Source organism: Xenopus tropicalis, chromosome 3 (assembly GCF_000004195.4).
Source record: "Xenopus tropicalis strain Nigerian chromosome 3, UCB_Xtro_10.0, whole genome shotgun sequence".
Taxonomy (NCBI): Eukaryota; Metazoa; Chordata; class Amphibia; order Anura; family Pipidae; genus Xenopus; species Xenopus tropicalis.
This window is the reverse complement of record NC_030679.2, coordinates 109,846,300-109,865,194: the sequence shown is the minus strand read 5'-3', so window position 1 is coordinate 109,865,194 and position 18,895 is coordinate 109,846,300. Positions and strand designations below refer to the sequence as shown.

Below are 18,895 nucleotides of genomic sequence, written 5' to 3'. Positions count from 1 at the left end.
ATAATAGCAGCAGGATATCAAAGCATTTGTAAAAAAAAAAAGCAGTTTACAAGCTATTATGGAATCAATCAACCTTGGTTTATAAGTGGGTAAATTATTTACCAAAGAACTTGACACATGATAACATTTGTTTTTAATTTTTGAAAACCTTTGCGTTATTTTGCTTCATACAGGATCTAACCTGATACAGAAAACTTTATCTTTGTTTAATAATGTCAGCTCAAGTCTAAGTAGTTAATTCAAAGGGACATGTTTTTATGTGTATATATTTGTGAAAAGCTAAGTTATATTTTTTCATTTAGATCTGAATTTTTCAGACTTTTTTAATTTTTGGAATCTTGTTTAACATTATGGTCCAGTCTGGGATTCTCTTACCTCTTCAGGTTACATATGTATGAAAACAGTCACCCTGTCCGATATCAGTTAACTTACTGTAGTTCTAACAGTATTGGCCCCCAACTTACACTATACAAGGTGCTCACGTAGTGCTCCCTTAGCTCATAACAAGGCTTTAGCTCAGATTATGGTGGCGCAGACCTACACAAAATTAGGTGTATGATAGATAAGGGGTTACTTGAAACCTGTGATTTCCATAACTTTTTCACTCAGCCTCTCAAGCTCATCAGTAGCAATCAAAGCAAGGTGATTCTCACAGTCTCTATTTTTCTTATGCTACCACCAAAAAGTATAAATTCTGCAAAAAGGTGAGTGACATAAACTCAAGTGTTAGGCAAAGGACATTAGTCATCTAATTAGGGCTTTGCTGTGAACAACACTTTCTTGGAATTTGGAAAGTAATGAATGTCAGCTTGCAGTCTGAACTCTTGGCTGGCTAAGGACATTGGCATTATTATTAGTATACAACAGTTGGAGGTCTGTAAGTCTAACGTTCATGCTTTGCGGATAAATAGGGTTATTGCCATTAAAACACATAATGCTACTGAATAACCTTACCCATCTAGACTTTTGAAATCTCCTATTATCACTTTGTGATTCTGCCCTCTACCACCCATCATTAGATGCAAAAATTAGTTCCCGTTGTTCAGAATTTCTACCCACTTGCATGCTCCATATTATCTATAATTACCTAATTTATAAACTTTATTTATACCTTCAAATTACATTATTCTGCAACACTATTGATCTTCTCTCTAATCTCTCTTTATTTGCTACCCCTGCTCTTTCATGTCTTCCATCCATCTCTATGACTGCCCTTTGAAAAGGGAAATCTATACATGCCTATATGGCACAGTGCCACCAACATGTTAGGCACAATGGTTCTAGGCCCCCAGCAATTTATGAATAGTAAGCCCAGTATTTCATGACATAGTGGCTCAATTATTTTATGGTAATATATAACACAGTAACCCCAGCATTTTAAGACACAGAGATCTCACTACTTTATAATACGGGGTGGGCCCCAGCATTTCATGACACAGCCTGGCCCTAAATATCACTGTTTATTCCTAACAAATAATGACTCAGTGGCTGTAGAATTTAAAGGTACGGTGCCCCCAGAGATGTACGACACATTGGCCAAGCAATTTTAAACACAATGGCCACAGAATTTCATTTAAGTTTGGAAAAAATGTAAGTGTATTTGAATTTTAAAAAAAGATAAATGATATTTAATTGTTTCAAGCATTAATTATACTGTTAGTACTGGTATGGGATCCATTATCTGGAAACCTGTTATCCAGAAAGTTCTGAAGGCCATCTCCCATAAGACTCTATTACAGGGGTCCTCAAACTAAGGCCCGCAGGTGGGGGGGGGGGGTGATGGCGGTCCGGCCCCCCAACAGCCCCTTGCTTAAGAAGTTTGAGGACCCCTGCTCTATTATAAGGAAATAGTTATAGTTGTTAAAACAGTGTCTTGTACTTGATCCTAACTAAATATATGATTAATCCTAATTGAAGGCAAAAAATGATTTTTTAGTAAGTATAGAGATCCAAATTCTGGAAAGATCCTTATCTGGAAAACCCCAGGGCCAAAGCATTCTGGATAATGGGTCCAATAACTGAACCTCTGTGCTATGTGCTGTGTACAATGTGAAATACTATATAAGCAAACAAATAACAATGTAATAAAAAAGCCTGAATATAATTTGTATAAAAGAATATTGTACTATGTTTGTACAGTTTAGATCACATGAAACCCCCTGGGGTAAACCTTAATGCAACCCATAATTTTGAAGCCTACTAGCCTACAGTTAATGTAATGTAATGTACAGGAAGAATAAGATCCTGAATGGACTCTTGTCACACAGTCCTATTGCACTAAAAGACAAATTCTCTACAGATTCTGGTGTAGAAGACATTTCTGTTTGTTTCTAAATTAAGGGTTTGGCATACAGTACAAACAATTAGGAATAATAAGCAGTGTGCTCTGCAGGAAAAGCACATTTATGCCAAACCTGAACATTTTCCTGCCCTAGAATACCTGTAGAATAATTGCACAGTAAATTAATTGTTTAGAAGGATTAATTGCACGGCTCTTGACACAGTAAAACATTGATTCACAGCAGAGGTCACCCTCTACAATTTACTTGGCTTCTAATCAGCAAATATCCCATTGCGTTAAAATGCGTTTGCAATATTTAGCGTTTCCATGCATTGTGAACTGCAGTTCTTCATTTATCAAATCAGGTTACTTAGGGACTTTGGTTGTACATATAATATACCTTAATAAGGAGTCTCTGTATTATTACATGCTCATAAGAACCAACTCCATTGTATCCATACTTTTCCCATTGCTATCATGCTGCTAATATGCAGGTTTTTATCTCCATATAGGGATACTGAATTTGAAATAGAACCAACACACATGCCAATATATACATATATATATATTTATATTTATATATATATATATATATATATATATATTTGTGCACATCAAACAATGCAAAAACACAGCTGTCCTGGTGCAAGGAATCCAAAAAGTAAAAGCCAAAAAAGCACTCTGTGGGACATCCAAAAACAAGTTTTATGAGAAAAGTCACATTGTAGTAACCAAAATGTTGGACTTGCATGTGATGAAATATAAATAGATATATAGATATATGTCAATTAGATTCATAAGCAAGAAACACTCATTTTAGGGAGTTTGTTTATTTAAACTTTTGATTGCTCATAAACTCCTAATGTAGTGGAACAGCTGTGTAATCGGTGGAGACTGTTTATAGGCCAGCACAAAGCATGACATATAGTAGAGTCTTACAAAAAGCTGCCTCTGTGCACTGTGCTAGAACTGAATGCCTTGCTTAACTCAAGCAGCTGATTATTCCTCTTCCTCCGTGGACTGGGATTGCTGCCAGCTACATTCTATGTGCCAGAAGGAAAATCTTCTGTCATAAGGTTTTCCCATAGAGTCTTTGGTCTGCTCTACAGACACAGACAGGGTGGAGGAATTAAAGCCTGGAACAGACAACCGCTTAGTAGAAAACCACAGCCAGAAGGTCTCCAGCATCTTCTGTATTTTTCCCTGAAAAGTATATCAACGGTAAATGCCCATGCAAATCACTCCATGTGTAACCTCAGTAATAGCACCAGTAACACAAAGTGACAAGTAGCCTACACTACATGAGATCTGCTACAGAATTCCAACTGCAGAGTGTTACTATGAGATAGAATGTGCCAGGCCACTTGTACTTACTGATTCCAGCCCTGACTATAGCAAAGTTCAATACTGGCACAATTACAACAGGCCCTCATGACCTATTAAAATTAACATAACAGCACAGCACACACATTCATGGGGAAAAGGGATTGTTTTTGTAACAAAATACAGGTATGAGACCTGTTATCCAGTATGCTCAGGACCTGGGGCTTTTCAGATAAGGGGTCTTTCTGTAATTTGGATCTTCATACCTTAAGTCTACTTAAGTGAATTAAACTAAATAGGATTGTTTTGCCTCCAATAAGGATTAATTATACCTTAGTTGGGATCAAGTACAAGGTACTGTTTTATTATTAGAGAGAAAAAGGAAATCATTTTGACAAATAAGAATTATTTAAAGGAGACATATCCTATAAAAATTATGAATGTACCAGGGAATTATACTCCTCTAGATATAGAAGGATTGTGCTTAAAAAATTTGTGTTTCAGGCTGATTTATTGAGAAATTCCCACAAACCCCACTAGCCCCGCCCATCTGTTCCACTTCCTGCTGGCTGAATTCTCTGGATGAGCTGGGGAGCCGGCGGCCCTCCGTACCCTGCACTGTAGGATAGGAACCAATCAGCAGCTAGGCTGACCTGATAGGGAACTGAAGCCTCTCTGTGCTTGTGTGAGTGCAGGGCTGTGATTGGCTCTCCCCCTCCTACTGTGCTTCTGGCAGGGACTGTTAGGACACGCCCACTCTCCATTTCAAACTCGGGCAGAGAAGAGATAGGATCTATAGGGAGCTCCAATAAAGGGGCCATTGTTACAGATAGGGTTAATGTTTAGCCCAAAGGGAAACCAGCACCGGATATTATTCATAATTGCCTACAGGGTTAGGGGTTTTCCCATTTATCCAAAATGTCTCCTTTAATAAGGGGGTCTATGGGAGATGGCCTTCCTGTAATTTGGAACTGGATAACAGGTCCCAGGCTTGTATTAAACCATGTATATGACTTCATGGAATCATTCAACATGTAGAGTGCATACAATAGTCTCTTTGGTAGGTTTTTCCATAAGCTTGTTAGCATTATGCTCATGAAATGGGTGCTGATAGGGGCATAGCTGTGGTGCTGATGTGTTGCAGTAATAATATAAACAGCCAGCCATTTATTAACATAACTGGTAGTATCTGTTTAACTAAATGACCCCCCCCCCCCCCAGTGTACTAAAATAGAGGTAAGCTATATAACCATTACACGGGAATATAGGAAATTTGTAATTTGTTAGCTCCTCTTACATATAAAAAGAATGAGACTCAGCTTCTAAGGCTGCACAACTAGGAACATATTAACCATGATGTATTTTAGTAACGCAAATATTAACTGGTGCAGTGGAACTGCCAACACATCAAAGAGGAGCAAGTTTTCTCATTTAATTTGCTTTTCGTGTCTCAAGTAGAATAAGGTCCTTTTGGATCAAGTGACAGCATAATGTACAATTTATTACAAATGTTTAATTTAGGAAAATGGTGGATAGAGAAACTATTATATGGTTTTATTTGATGTAACATATAAAAAAATCAAACTCTTTAATCTGGATTTACTGAGAGATGCTACCTTTCAGAAAAGCTCATTTTACCATGTGAGGAACACTGCCTTAGCACATCAAATACGTTGACACCTTCTCAGATATAAACACTTTAAAATAAATTTAGACTATTATGGTGCTCGTAGATTATTCCTTCTGAAAACAAAAACAGAAAAGTGACAAGCTATGTTGTTTTACTCAGTGAGAAGGCAAATAGAAAGTAAGAAAATTACATTGAAGATATTTTTATGTCAGATGGGAAAAGTAGTGCTTAAATGCTAAAGATTGTTTATTCTACATAAAGCAAGGGGACACAAACAAAATAACATAGATGCATGAGTTAAATGTTATTCAGAGTTGTCATTTCCCATATATATATATGGAATATCCTTGTTAAAAATAAGGATATTAGACGCCACAGAGGAGTTCCACGGCCACATTAAAGCACTAGGTTAAAGAGCAAGTTCAATGGAACACAAATTAGGTAAAATATGGGGTCCTGCCATTGATCAGCCAAATCCAACCACCAACGATCTGCACCTCAAATCAGAATTCATAGCTGTGCTATAGGCAGAAGGAATTCTGGGAAAAAGGCCCTGGATCTTATTTACATGGAATACTTAGGAGATCTAGCACTTAGGGGCTGATTATCAACATTTGGATTCAAATGTTTTGCCTCAATTCAAATTAGGGCTGTCAAAACTCAAATGTTTGATAGTTATCTAAAAAGCTTGTACGTTTATATAGGAGCCAATGGCAAATGTCCCAGCAAAATTTAAGAGACTTTTCAATTAGATTATTTTGTATTTTTTTAAATGTTTCTGAGAGTTTGTAGACCCATTGAAAGTGATGAGAAGAATGTGAATTTGCTGTAGTTTAATCACAAGTTTTTTTATAATTGAGTTTTTCATAAATAAGCAAAAATTGGAGTTTGGTCCACTTTAGAGTTTATTTGATTAAAAGAAAATTGGAATTTTGATAAACAGGCCTCCCCAGTTGCTTGGAGGCTGATCCCAACCCCACCCATCTCAAAGTTGGATACACCCAGCCACACATTAAAAAAGCAATTACATTTAGGGGCACATTTACTAACCCACGAACGGGCCGAATGCGTCCGATTGCGTTTTTTTCGTAATGATCGGTATTTTGCGATTACGAAAGTTGCGCAAAGTCGCGATTTTTTCGTAGCGTTAAAACTTGCGCGAAACATCTCGCCTTTTAAGTTTTAAGGCTACGAAAAAGGTGCGACTTTGCGCGCAAGTGTTAACGCTACGAAAAAATCGCGACTTTGCGCAACTTTCGTAATGGCTATGAAAAACTTGCGTTTTTTCGCAAAAATCGCAAAGACGCCGAAAAAATCGCAAAAAATACGAAAAAGTCGCAAAATGTTCGTTTCCAATCGGAATTTTTCCAATTCGGATTCGAAATCGTGTCTTAGTAAATCAGCCCCTTAGTCTTCACCTGTCTTTACAGTAATAGAGCTCTAAATGCTTTGAATTTTAGGCTGTTTTAAATTTGCCACTGGCGTTGCAAACTTGCGGTATCTACAACAGACACTTTCTTCACTTATTTAACACAAGGGATACTTCTTTGGGGAATTTCTCAGCCTCCTGTCTTTCCTCTCAGTTCCTCAGACACTCAGTTTCTCAGTTGTTTTGCCAAGGGCTCCCTCTGCTCCTTGCAGTGACAGGTGACACCCCCAGCCCCTCTGGGAGTTCCTGCCATGGGCAGATAGCCTTCCTGCTCTGAGAGCCCCTACACACATTCTCATTACAATTAAATACCTTTCCACAGGACAGCCTTCCTGTGGAAAGTGAGCTCCAATATGTGAGCTGGACCACTGGAATGGACCAGGGACTGCCTGTTCCTTCCTGAACACTAGCTTCCCAGCCCAGAGAGCAAAACCCTTTAAACAGAGAAATCATTCTCTGTTTAGTAACATCTCATTTAAAGCTTACATCTCCCATTATGGAAAACTTAAAGGAAAAACTTACCTTTTGGCCTATTTCTTGGGTCACTCTACAACAGTGTGCATAGGGTAAACCAATACATGGGTAACTAGACCAGGTGCAAACGTTGCACCTTTTATTACCCCAATATATTGAAAAACCAGATTAAGGTTATGCTATAGTGATGTCTCAAAAAATAGGGTTTGTTTAATTCTTTCACTTACACTGGTATGATCCCAATGAGTGAAAAGTAGATTTCCCCTATAAGTCTGTTTGCATAATGTCACAGAAAGGCAGAATGGCTCTAGTTCTCAACATTTTAGAATAAGCCAGGCTTTTTTGTTTGTGAATCCTGCTGCATGTGTATCATTATAGCTAGTCAATATCGGGATGCCAACAGTGACACAAAAAACATGTCACCATGTCCTCAGCATGTTTGTATGTATTAATCAGATGAAAGATCACTAGCAAGTAGCAAAAGCACCACAAGCCACAGCCATGGCTTCAGACCCTGAAACACTGCACACTCAGTCATACGTAAAAGAACAATCTTTACTGGAACAAGGAATCAGGAATAAGGAATAAGGCTTGGTTAAAACCATTCAAAGAAATCAATCTCCCCCAAATAAGCCCATACTTCAAAGCCACAACTTTTGCAAATGTACAAAGTGTAAAGCTCTACCGAGACCTGAACCATATTGTTCACAAACACCCAGAACCACCACTAGATGTACAATCGTTTGGTGCACACTAACCTTTAAATATGACGTTTTTTTGGATCGCACTGAAATTGGTCATTACATGTATGGCTAGCTTAACTCACCAATAAAACCATTACACACTTTCACTTTCAGAATGTGTTCAGGCTACAGAATCAAGGAGACATACATGCATGTTCCAGGAATTTAGTACAAATGGTTGGAATCTTCTTGTCTGCAATGAGTGTGTTACAGTCTGTCACATACATCTGTTACCTGTCTCCAACTCCTGTGCCAAAACACTACGTATATTGTTTGGACTTCACATATATGTGTCAGTTAGCCTACAAAGTAATGCCATATTTGCCATGATGAGCTACTGAAAACTGAGTACACAAACACTTTGCAAACTTTTAAAGGGAACTATAAAGTTCAGGGAAATGTCTATACATCAGTAATATACCTTTATTGTAATTATCATTACAAACATGAAATCCTGTAACTTTAGTGGGCTTATTTTTATATTATCCATTTTTTATTATTATTGTTATATTTATCAGCTTTCCAGTTTGTGAATTTTAGAGAGGATTTACAAATTTTTGTGCTTTTTCATTTTTGGAAACTGTGAATAACTCATTTTCATAAATGTCAGTCATTTATCAAAAGAGCCAAACTGAAAAAAACATAAAGGAAAAAAAAGTCGCAGAAAAAACAGTGAAGACTACAACTTTTTTGGTTTGTTGCACACCAACCGAGACTTATTGTTGCACAAAAGCCAGCATCAAAAAAACCCAAAAACCTCTAAAACCACAGAAAGATCTTCCAGTTGTAAAAGGGACATCTGCCATTGACTTTTACATGATGTTGACAGTTTTTTAAATCGCATAATAGAAAAAAGGGACATAATTGAGTTTTGTCCAAAGCCTGAACTGAAAAATTGAGCAGTAGTAAATGTCCCTTTAGAGTTTCTACTTCAAATAAACTCACAATTTTAAAAATGTTTGCTTATTTGCTAAAGGGGATGTAAAAGCAAAAATAAAATTGCACTTACTGCTTCTACACCTAAAAAGAAGCATATTTGCAATATTGTTTAGTTAGAAAGTCTGTACTGTTTCTTTAAAATGAGCGATCTTCTGCAGCTCAATTAATTCGCCTGCTGTCCCTCTAGAAATGGCTTACAGAAATCCATTGACAGCCTTTTGTATAAAATACAAAAGAGCCACCAATATCCTGTAAATTATATTCTTATAAATGGTTCTTAGTGATGCTATCGTTTATCATTGGTGCTTAGTAATGTCATTTCTGTCACATGACTCACTGATACAGTAAGTGTGTATTACAATAAATAATGCACCCTCAGTTGTAAAATATGAGGATATTTGAACCTTCCATGACCTGTATAAAAGCATCAACAAAGCATCATGTGGCCATGGAACTCCTCTGTGTCTTATAATATCCTTATATTTTACAATAAGGGGTACATTATTTACTATAAAAACCAAATGATAGCTTTATAAAAAGCTGCTTGTAATGTAAAGATGCCATTCCTCCTCTTATCTGTGGAATAACCTGCCAACCTCAAAACACTATGAAGAATATGAGAGCAGCTACAATACTATTCTGCCTTTTTTTAATAATAAACTGACTAGCTGCAACTATCAGCTTTTCACGGGAATGGGAATTTTTGTGAGGCTTACTGCAACAAGTGTCACCGTTGCTCCCATGAGAGTGAAGCCTTCACGGAGGGAAGTGAGCAAAAGATAACAGTAGAAGCTAAATATCATTACATTTTGCACAAAGTGTTAACGTTTCCTAATGCCCATGCTGCTATCCTACAGTTATTATGGGAGGGTCTCCTTCCTCATACAAACTGACGTATCTCTATGCTTCACAACTACGAGTTAAAACTCTGCAGAGGAATATGTAGCACCTTGTTCATCGCTGAGCCTTCTTGTAAATACCGACAGACTTTCAATATGTAACTTTATGCAGTTAAAGCTTCAGGCAAAGTGTAATGTTGGCAGGTCATATTGTATGTAGGAAAGCTGCCAATAAGTAAACTGCCAGAGCACAGGGTACATGTGTTTAGGATTTTGTCTTGCTGAGTGATGTAGGGAGCTGAAGTTGAATGGCAGCAGTTAGCTGCAGGTTGGATGGAATAGTATAAATGTGATCTGAAGATTCATTTGGTATGAACATCTGTTTATTCCCATTACCATTTGCCAAGGATTTGAAGCTGTCATCATTTTTCACCATACAATTTACTTGCACAGCACACAGGGATGTTCCTTTATCTGTGTATTTCTTTATTCAGTTTCTCACTGCATTACAAGTGAATAAGGAGACCAGCAGATTGCAGAGTTATAACACTGACATCATCATAAAATACATAAATAGGTCATTCACTTTACTTTGAGCAGAAAGAGCCATTGCTCTGTGTAATATGTGGATCACATATACTTTGGATAAGGCACATAGATATCACTAGTGTGGTGCAGCCTAATCTCTAGGCATATGCTGGCAGCCAGTGGTTTTTAAATAGACATTAAGGGTAATTTACATTTGACAAAAGTGCTAAAGCACTAAGGGACAAAATGTGTCTCAATGCCTTAGCGTTTATGGGGTCTGAAAGTGCCGTCCATATAGTGCTGGATTTCAAGTCTGCTGGCAAGTTAGGAAATTCGTCTGAATTGCGAGCAAGTTAGGCTACTGGTGAGGGGCAGGACGAGAGCCTACTTGCCTCCCTCCACCCATCCCTTATGGATACAGCACTGCTAAATGCAGACAGTGCTGTATTCATATAGAGCAGGTCTCTGCTCTCTGCCGTCGGCAACCCTTGCTATCAAGTGTTGCCACAGTAATAATACCAGGATCTAGCCTTTATACCAATTTATCCTTAGTTACTAGTCTCCAACCGAGACTCAGTAGTTGCTAGGTCTTTCTTCCCCTGGCTTTGGATACATTCTTACTTTTCCAAGAGGGAAATCAAAATGACTAAATATACCATCCCACAGGTGGGTTCCACCTAACCCTAACTACGGTACATTATTCCCATACAATACATATTCCATTATGGGATAGTTCATCGGGTACACAATTTATTATACCACATCTTTTATATATTTGGGCCCTCTTTTTGGGAGCAGGCATTCTTTTTTATATATGTGATGGTATGTAGCTATCTTAGATTCCATAGTCCCAGATGAAAACACCAAGGGCAGACAATTGCAATATTTCTGCAACAGTATTCTGCAAATAATATAAAACGCTACATTTACAGTGGCTTGCAAAAGTATTCGGCCCCCTTGAACTTTTCCACATTTTGTCACATTACAGCCACAAACATGAATCAATTTTATTGGAATTCCACGTGAAAGACCAATACAAAGTGGTGTACACGTGAGAAGTGGAACGAAAATCATACATGATTCCAAACATTTTTTACAAATAAATAACTGCAAAGTGGGGTGTGCGTAATTATTCAGCCCCCTTTGGTCTGAGTGCTGTCAGTTGCCCAGAGACATTGCCTGATGAGTGCTAATGACTAAATAGAGTGCACCTGTGTGTATCTAATGTCAGTACAAATACAGCTGCTCTGTGACGGCCTCAGGGGTTGTCTAAGAGAATATTGGGAGCAACAACACCATGAAGTCCAAAGAACACACCAGACAGGTCAGGGATAAAGTTATTGAGAAATTTAAAGCAGGCTTAGGCTACAAAAAGATTTCCAAAGCCTTGAACATCCCACAGAGCACTGTTCAAGCGATCATTCAGAAATGGAAGGAGTATTGCACAACTGTAAACCTACCAAGACAAGGCCGTCCACCTAAACTCACAGGCCGAACAAGGAGAGCGCTGATCAGAAATGCAGCCAAGAGGCCCATGGTGACTCTGGGGGAGCTGCAGAGATCTACAGCTCAGGTGGGGGAATCTGTCCATAGGACAACTATTAGTCGTGCACTGCACAAAGTTGGCCTTTATGGAAGAGTGGCAAGAAGAAAGCCATTGTTAACAAAAAACCATAAGAAGTCCCGTTTGCAGTTTGCCACAAGCCATGTGGGGGACACAGCAAACATGTGGAAGAAGGTGCTCTGGTCAGATGAGACCAAAATTGAACTTTTTGGCCAAAATGCAAAACGCTATGTGTGGCGGAAAACTAACACTGCACATCACTCTGAACACACCATCCCCACTGTCAAATATGGTGGTGGCAGCATCATGCTCTGGGGGGGCTTCTCTTCAGCAGGGACAGGGAAGCGGGTCAGAGTTGATGGGAAGATGGATGGAGCCAAATACAGGGCAATCTTGGAAGAAAACCTCTTGGAGTCTGCAAAAGACTTGAGACTGGGGCGGAGGTTCACCTTCCAGCAGGACAACGACCCTAAACATAAAGCCAGGGCAACAATGGAATGGTTTAAAACAAAACATATCCATGTGTTAGAATGGCCCAGTCACAGTCCAGATCTAAATCCAATGGAGAATCTGTGGCAAGATCTGAAAACTGCTGTTCACAAACGCTGTCCCTCTAATCTGACTGAGCTGGAGCTGTTTTGCAAAGAAGAATGGGCAAGGATTTCAGTCTCTAGATGTGCAAAGCTGGTAGAGACATACCCTAAAAGCCTGGCAGCTGTAATTGCAGCAAAAGGTGGTTCTACAAAGTATTGACTCAGGGGGCTGAATAATTACGCACACCCCACTTTGCAGTTATTTATTTGTAAAAAATGTTTAGAATCATGTATGATTTTCGTTCCACTTCTCACGTGTACACCACTTTGTATTGGTCTTTCACATGGAATTCCAATAAAATTGATTCATGTTTGTGGCTGTAATGTGACAAAATGTGGAAAAGTTCAAGGGGGCCGAATACTTTTGCAAGCCACTGTATGTGTCTGTGTACTCTCTAGAGAGTAATTCTAGGTTGGTACAGAAAGCCCTATCTATAAGGAACAGCTATGTCTAAGTCTATATTAGGTGATATAAATGTATTGCCATTGACCAGTGTAAACAAGTTCCTGTAGCTATTAGGGTAGTATCAGTAAGTGGAGAAACACTAGGTCCTGACCTCTTCTCTTCTACATCACATGTTATTTGTATCTAAATGTGTGACTTACAAATATCATTCTTGCACTTTATTTACCACCTGTGGCAAAGACGAGAGTGAAAAAAACCCCCAATGACTTATTTCTTTGGGCACAAAGCATTATACGTGGTGCCATATAACTGCTGTAAATCAGGATGATACGCCAGCAGTAGACTTACCAATAATGGACCCATCATTTCAGAAGAATCCTCTATCAAGTTCCCAGCAAATAGCAGCTCCAGAGTACAACAGTGGCTATTTATAAAAAGAACGCTAAAAAACAAGAGTACAAATATGTTTTCATTATTGTGATATTCTCTGCTAAGCGTAAACAGAAAGTCAAATTGAAAGAACCTAGCAGTAATCATTGATTTACCCAATGTTGCCACGTTTCATCCTGAGTGAATTTCAAAAGGCTGCATTGTGCGAAACAGCCAGAAAAACTCATTTTGGCAAACAGGATACCAAGTTCAAATGCACACAGTGTTTCTCTTTGACAGATTTGGTTTGGAGCACACAGAGAACAATTTTCTACAGCTGCAAAAATATCAAATATTATTCTGGCCACGCATTTCCATATAAAAAGTTTGTGTTTCGATTTGTGATTAAATGCGTTTCTTACTTTCTAGGTTCCTTAGTGCGAGTAAATAAGTTGCTGAATACATTCCACCTTAGTTCATTTGATTATAATTTTGCAGTGGCTTGTCTCCTACAGAAACTTTTCTTTCGCTCTCATGGTTCTCTTATGTTTGGGAAACTGACTGCCTACGATGCCAGATCTTTGTATCAATTTATATCATGAAGAGATCAACATGTAGAAAATATTCACTATTTACTATGTATTTTTTTGTCCTTTGAATTAAAAACAAGGAACAGTATGCACTATTGTCTGTGTATTTCTTATTCTCTGAATTAAAAAGAAGGAACAACATATTGTTTATAAAGGACTTACTGTATATAAAGAACTGACCTTCTTGTCACATACAACAAGAGCAGAGGCTACTTATATAAACTATTATTTATTGCTATGTATACAGCATTTTCCACAGCACTTTACAGCATTCGCCGCCCCTGAGAGCTAACAATCTAAGGTTAATACTACATTCACTAGGTTAAATTTAGTGAGAAGTCAATTAACCTGCCTGTATTTTTTTGGCATATGGTAGGAAACTGAAGTACCCAGAGGAAACCCACATAGACACAGGGAGAACATACAAATACCTTGCAGATAGTGCCATTGAACTCAGAACCCCAGCACGACAAGGCAGAAGTGCTACACACTGAGCCACCGTCCTGCCCAACGTTATACATAATATTGCCATGTGCTGCTTTTGTAAGAGCCACTGCCTCATGAAACACACCCTGTTTTCTAGATTTAAAAGTTGAATGTTTAAGAAAAGATTGCAATGTACTGTACTACACAGTAATTCAGTTTCATATACCTATGTAGCACTGTCTTAGGAGATATATGTAAATGTGTAAAGGTACAGTTTATAAAATGCAATAAAAATATGTATAAACCTTTAAGGATAACAAAATCTTTGCTCCCAATCCAATCAGTTATTCTCGCAAGTGTCTCATTTGTGAGACACAGAGCATGTGACACATAACTGATAGTGGGGAGAGGGAGAGGGAAGAGGGCTAGGGGTGGAAGGGAAGGTTTTTAATAATTATACCCAAAATAAATTAGTGATCAAAGAAGCCCATGTTTCCAATGATGAGCACAATTCAAACACCATAGGTGGCCACATACACAGTAAGAATGTTTTGATTGAAAATTACCTGACTATTCTGAGTAAAGATGAGAGAATTTTACAGCAAAGCGACACGGGACAGATTCGCTCATCACTAATTCTGAGAGCTGTACAATCCAAGTGGAGCACAGTCAGCTAAAAATGTTGTTGGCACATGATGGCAGCAGGAAGCAAAGGAACCAGCTCCCTATGCAGTGTGCCCATCTTACTACAAGTTGACCAGAGATATTTGACCAAGAGCCACATTGCATGAGGACAGACTACATGGGGCCAACGAAAAGCAGAACAAAATCTCAACAAAGAATGAGGCTAGATATGTTACACCATTATGTAATTGTTCAGTCACAGATCTGTGCCTTCAAAGATGCCCCAGTAGCTCCCAAAAGCTAAGATGGCCTAACAAACTTTACAAAGAGAGGTGAAGACTTGAAATGTTGCTTTCTGTGCCCATAAAAGAATGGTGAATAAAGACATTTTAAAGAATGGTTGAACTGCTGCCTGTTGGATATTTTTAAGAGGGAACATCAGAAGACCAAAACTAAAAATGATAATTAAAAGGTGTGCAATTTTCAATTATAAAAATATGGGGAGTTGCTGTCATCTGGGTTATTACTGTAATAGGGCTGCTAAACCTCTTGGCTGGTACAGTATGTTCAACATTTATTAATACAGCATTTATAGGCATATTCTTTTTCAAGGAGAACTAAACTTCTAAACTTAGTGCACCAGTTTTAGAATCTTAATAGCAGCAATAATCCAGAAAGTCAAACTTTTCACAGGAGCTTCCCATCTTGGAAAGTGTCTGTGACACTCACATGCTCAGTGTGCTCTGAGCAGCTGGTGAGAAGTTTTGCTAAGGGGCAGGCACAAATTATCAAGCAGAATATAAGTTTGGCCTATGACATTATCTGATGCTACAGGAATGATTAATATATTCTGTTGCTAATTGCACTGGTTTCAGAGCTGCCATGTAATGAGAATGTGAATGAATTACTAATCAGCCTTATATTGAGAAATTTATATTCTATATATACAGTATATTGTGAGTGGGCCCCTAAGCTCAGTAAGTGACAGCAGCACAGAGCATGTGCAGGGAAGCAGCAGCAAAGAAGATGGGGAACTACTGGGGGTATATTTGGAGGCACAGATCTTCCCTGCCTTGGTCTGGTAAAGAAACCCAGAACATAATGTACTATTTCTTCCCTACTTTTTAGTTAAGCTTTAGTTCTCATTTAAGCCTGCTGATGGGTACTACAATAAGGAAAACATGCAGTGGAGATGCTACATTTAATTTAGTTGTATTAAAATATATTTTATTATCTATAAGCAGTGATATGGTAAAAAAATGATTTATGATCAGATTTTATTCCCATTTATACTGCAGAATTCCCATGCTAAACTGTCTATAGATATATGCAATAGATTGAGAACAGTAAATCTTTGAAATATGTACAATTATAATATATTATGCTTTTGCTTTCACAGGTAAACTATGACCACTTTACTATTAGTGTTCGTTTGCTTGCGGGTCATCGCTGCAGCGATATCCGTAGAAGTTTCAGGTGAGTTACCATCCTCCTCCTTCAGGCATTCACTTGGCGCCCCTCTGTCCCTGGTATTCACTTAATGGGTCAGTGAGAACTTTGAGTGCAAAGCGGAGATTGCTCCAAAAATGCTTGCCCATCTCTGCTCTGTAAAGCTGCTCTCAGGCTGACTCTGTGCCTGTCAGTGCAGCCACACAGAGCTGTGGGTGATAGCAGATCTGCTTCTCTCCGCCTGCCTACAAAACGCATGCAGAGAGAAGCAGACAGTATGCCATGTGTGACGATCACCTTAAAGTTACTAAAGTTGGCTTTTATTAGCTTTGTTCTGCCATGGCTAAAAAGAGAGGGAGGTGAACCTTAAAGGAACAGTAACACCAAAAAATTCAAGTGTATAAAAGAAATTCCAATATAATGTACTCCTGCCCTGCACTGGTACAACTGGGGTGTTTGCCTCAGAAACACTACTATGGTTTATATAAATAATGCAGCTGTGTAGCCATGGGGGCAGCCATTCAAAGGAGAAAAGGCACAGGCACTTAGCAGATAACAGATAAAACACTATTGTATTCTACAGAGCTTATCCGTTATCTGCTATGTAACCTGTGCCTTTTCTCCTTTTTTCCAGCTTGAATGGCTGCCCCGGGGCTACACCAGCTTATTATATATAAACTGTAGTAGAGTTACTGTAGCAAACACACAACTTTTACCAGTGCAGGGCAACAGTACATTATATTTCATTTACTTTAAAACTCTTTAATTTTTTGGTGTTACTGTTCCTTTAACTTGGCAGTATCCTAAACTCAGTGTTTAATAAACTGGTTTAAAGTTATTTGTACTACTGGTTTTGCCTTGTATGTTTCTTCCTAAGCCTGCTTATCAGTTAGCTTCTGCTTTCAGAGGCAGAACTAGCAGTGCCAAGAATAGAATGAGATGGACACATATTGCTTTAAATAGCAATGGAATTTACAAATACCTTAAAAACCATAAAATTTGAAATCAACGCATATTAAAAAGTTGCTTAGCATTACATTTTCTTTTATTATGCAATAGATGTATGCCTTGGAAGATTGGTGCAATTCTTGATTTTTTTAAACCCTGCCATCTTGTGTGTATACATGCAAACAATGCAGAAAATGACTGTTCTGTGCATGTAAATTCTAATATTTTTATTGCCTGCTAAAGCTACATATTTACTACGTGGTTATATATGACTGGACCAGTTAAATATAAAGCTTGGATTGGATTAAATTACTCACTGTGTCCCAACATGTCACAAGTTAGATATTAGGCACAACAGACATTTCTCCAATGAAATGAATGCTTTAAAGTTTGCTTCATTTGTTGGATGATTTTCCAAGAACATGCAGTTGTAATGCCAGCCAATGCAATATAAACTTTAATCACTGATACTGAAATAGGTCACATGCATTGTACACAGGGCAGCCCAATTGCCAGTTATATTTCAGGGTTCACTAATACATAACTATTATCTATTACACTGTCCTTTATCAAATATAAATATAAACAATGATAAATTTGCTTTCTAAACCTGCCTTCAGATGATCTCAGAAACACTTTCACAACAACTTATAATATTCATTTTTTTTGTTGGATTTATTTACAGACCATCACAACGCACTGAGCGTGATTATACCTGTAGAAGCTCCACTGAAAGTCCAGCTTGGACATTCCCTTACCATCCCTTGTTTCTTCATAAATGCTTTGGAAGATGTGACTGTGGCTCCCTCAACAGCACCCTTAACACCAAGGATCAAGTGGAGCAAACATGTCAAAGGAAAGGAAACCGTCCTGCTGGTAGCCACAGATGGACATGTTCGTGTAAATGACATCTACCAAGGCCGTGTCTCTATGCCCACCTACCCACTTGCCCCTACAGATGTCAGCCTGGAAATTTCCAACATACTGTCTAATGATTCAGGAATCTACCGCTGTGAAGTGATGCATGGGATAGAAGACAGCCAAGCTACAGTAGAGGTTAATGTGAAAGGTGAATTGATTATTAGATTCTAGTATTAACATGAGATGAAAAGAATACTCAAGCAAATGAATGCATATTTCCAGCAACTGATTTGGCTGCTGTTAACATTTTCTGGTTACTGTTTCTACCCCTTTGATAGGAAGCAAGGTACCTCTATATTTAGGAGTGTATAGGTGCATTATGTGTTTGAATGTGCATGGGGAGGTGGAGGCCTGTCTATGCTTTATAGTATCAGTCACTCATTGGGGTGTATGTGTTTAGTGTGCTCATCATATATTTTGATGGCACTGTGGAAGGTAAATAGATCTCAGAAACTGTCCATAAATAAACAGTCATAATCTCTAAATGGAGGTTTATCATCTCCATACTGCCATTTAAGTGGTACTATAAAATAGCAGTAAAAACAAAAAATCTCTTGCTGCAAAGCCTTGAAAGAGGTAACATGCAGTATAAATAAGAACCAGCCTCTTACTTTACTATCTAATTGATTAAACGCTGTCTTTTTTTAAAAAAAAGTTTACTATTAAAAGGTCCTGTAGACATTTTCCTGTGGCATTGTGTTTCGCACAGGAGGAACACATGCTGTTACCATTTTACAGCATTTCTCTGTACAGGATGAGAAATATATCCCATATGGAGTATTTCATATATGGTTTTCTTTGACTGACCAGTAATGACAG

At 38.2% G+C, this 18,895-nt stretch overlaps 1 protein-coding gene across 3 annotated transcripts in view; it reads left to right on the top strand.

Moving 5' to 3' along the window:
- Nucleotides 1-18,895, top strand: part of acan (aggrecan) — a 66,507-nt gene that overhangs the window by 15,416 nt on the left and 32,196 nt on the right. For all 3 annotated transcript variants that reach the window (XM_031899230.1, XM_031899229.1, XM_018092666.2), the window contains exons 2-3: nt 16,158-16,234; nt 17,841-18,224. In XM_031899230.1, the coding sequence (XP_031755090.1) occupies nt 16,165-16,234; nt 17,841-18,224 (454 nt within the window). In that variant the 5' untranslated portion in view covers nt 16,158-16,164. The remainder of the gene's footprint in view (nt 1-16,157; nt 16,235-17,840; nt 18,225-18,895) is intronic.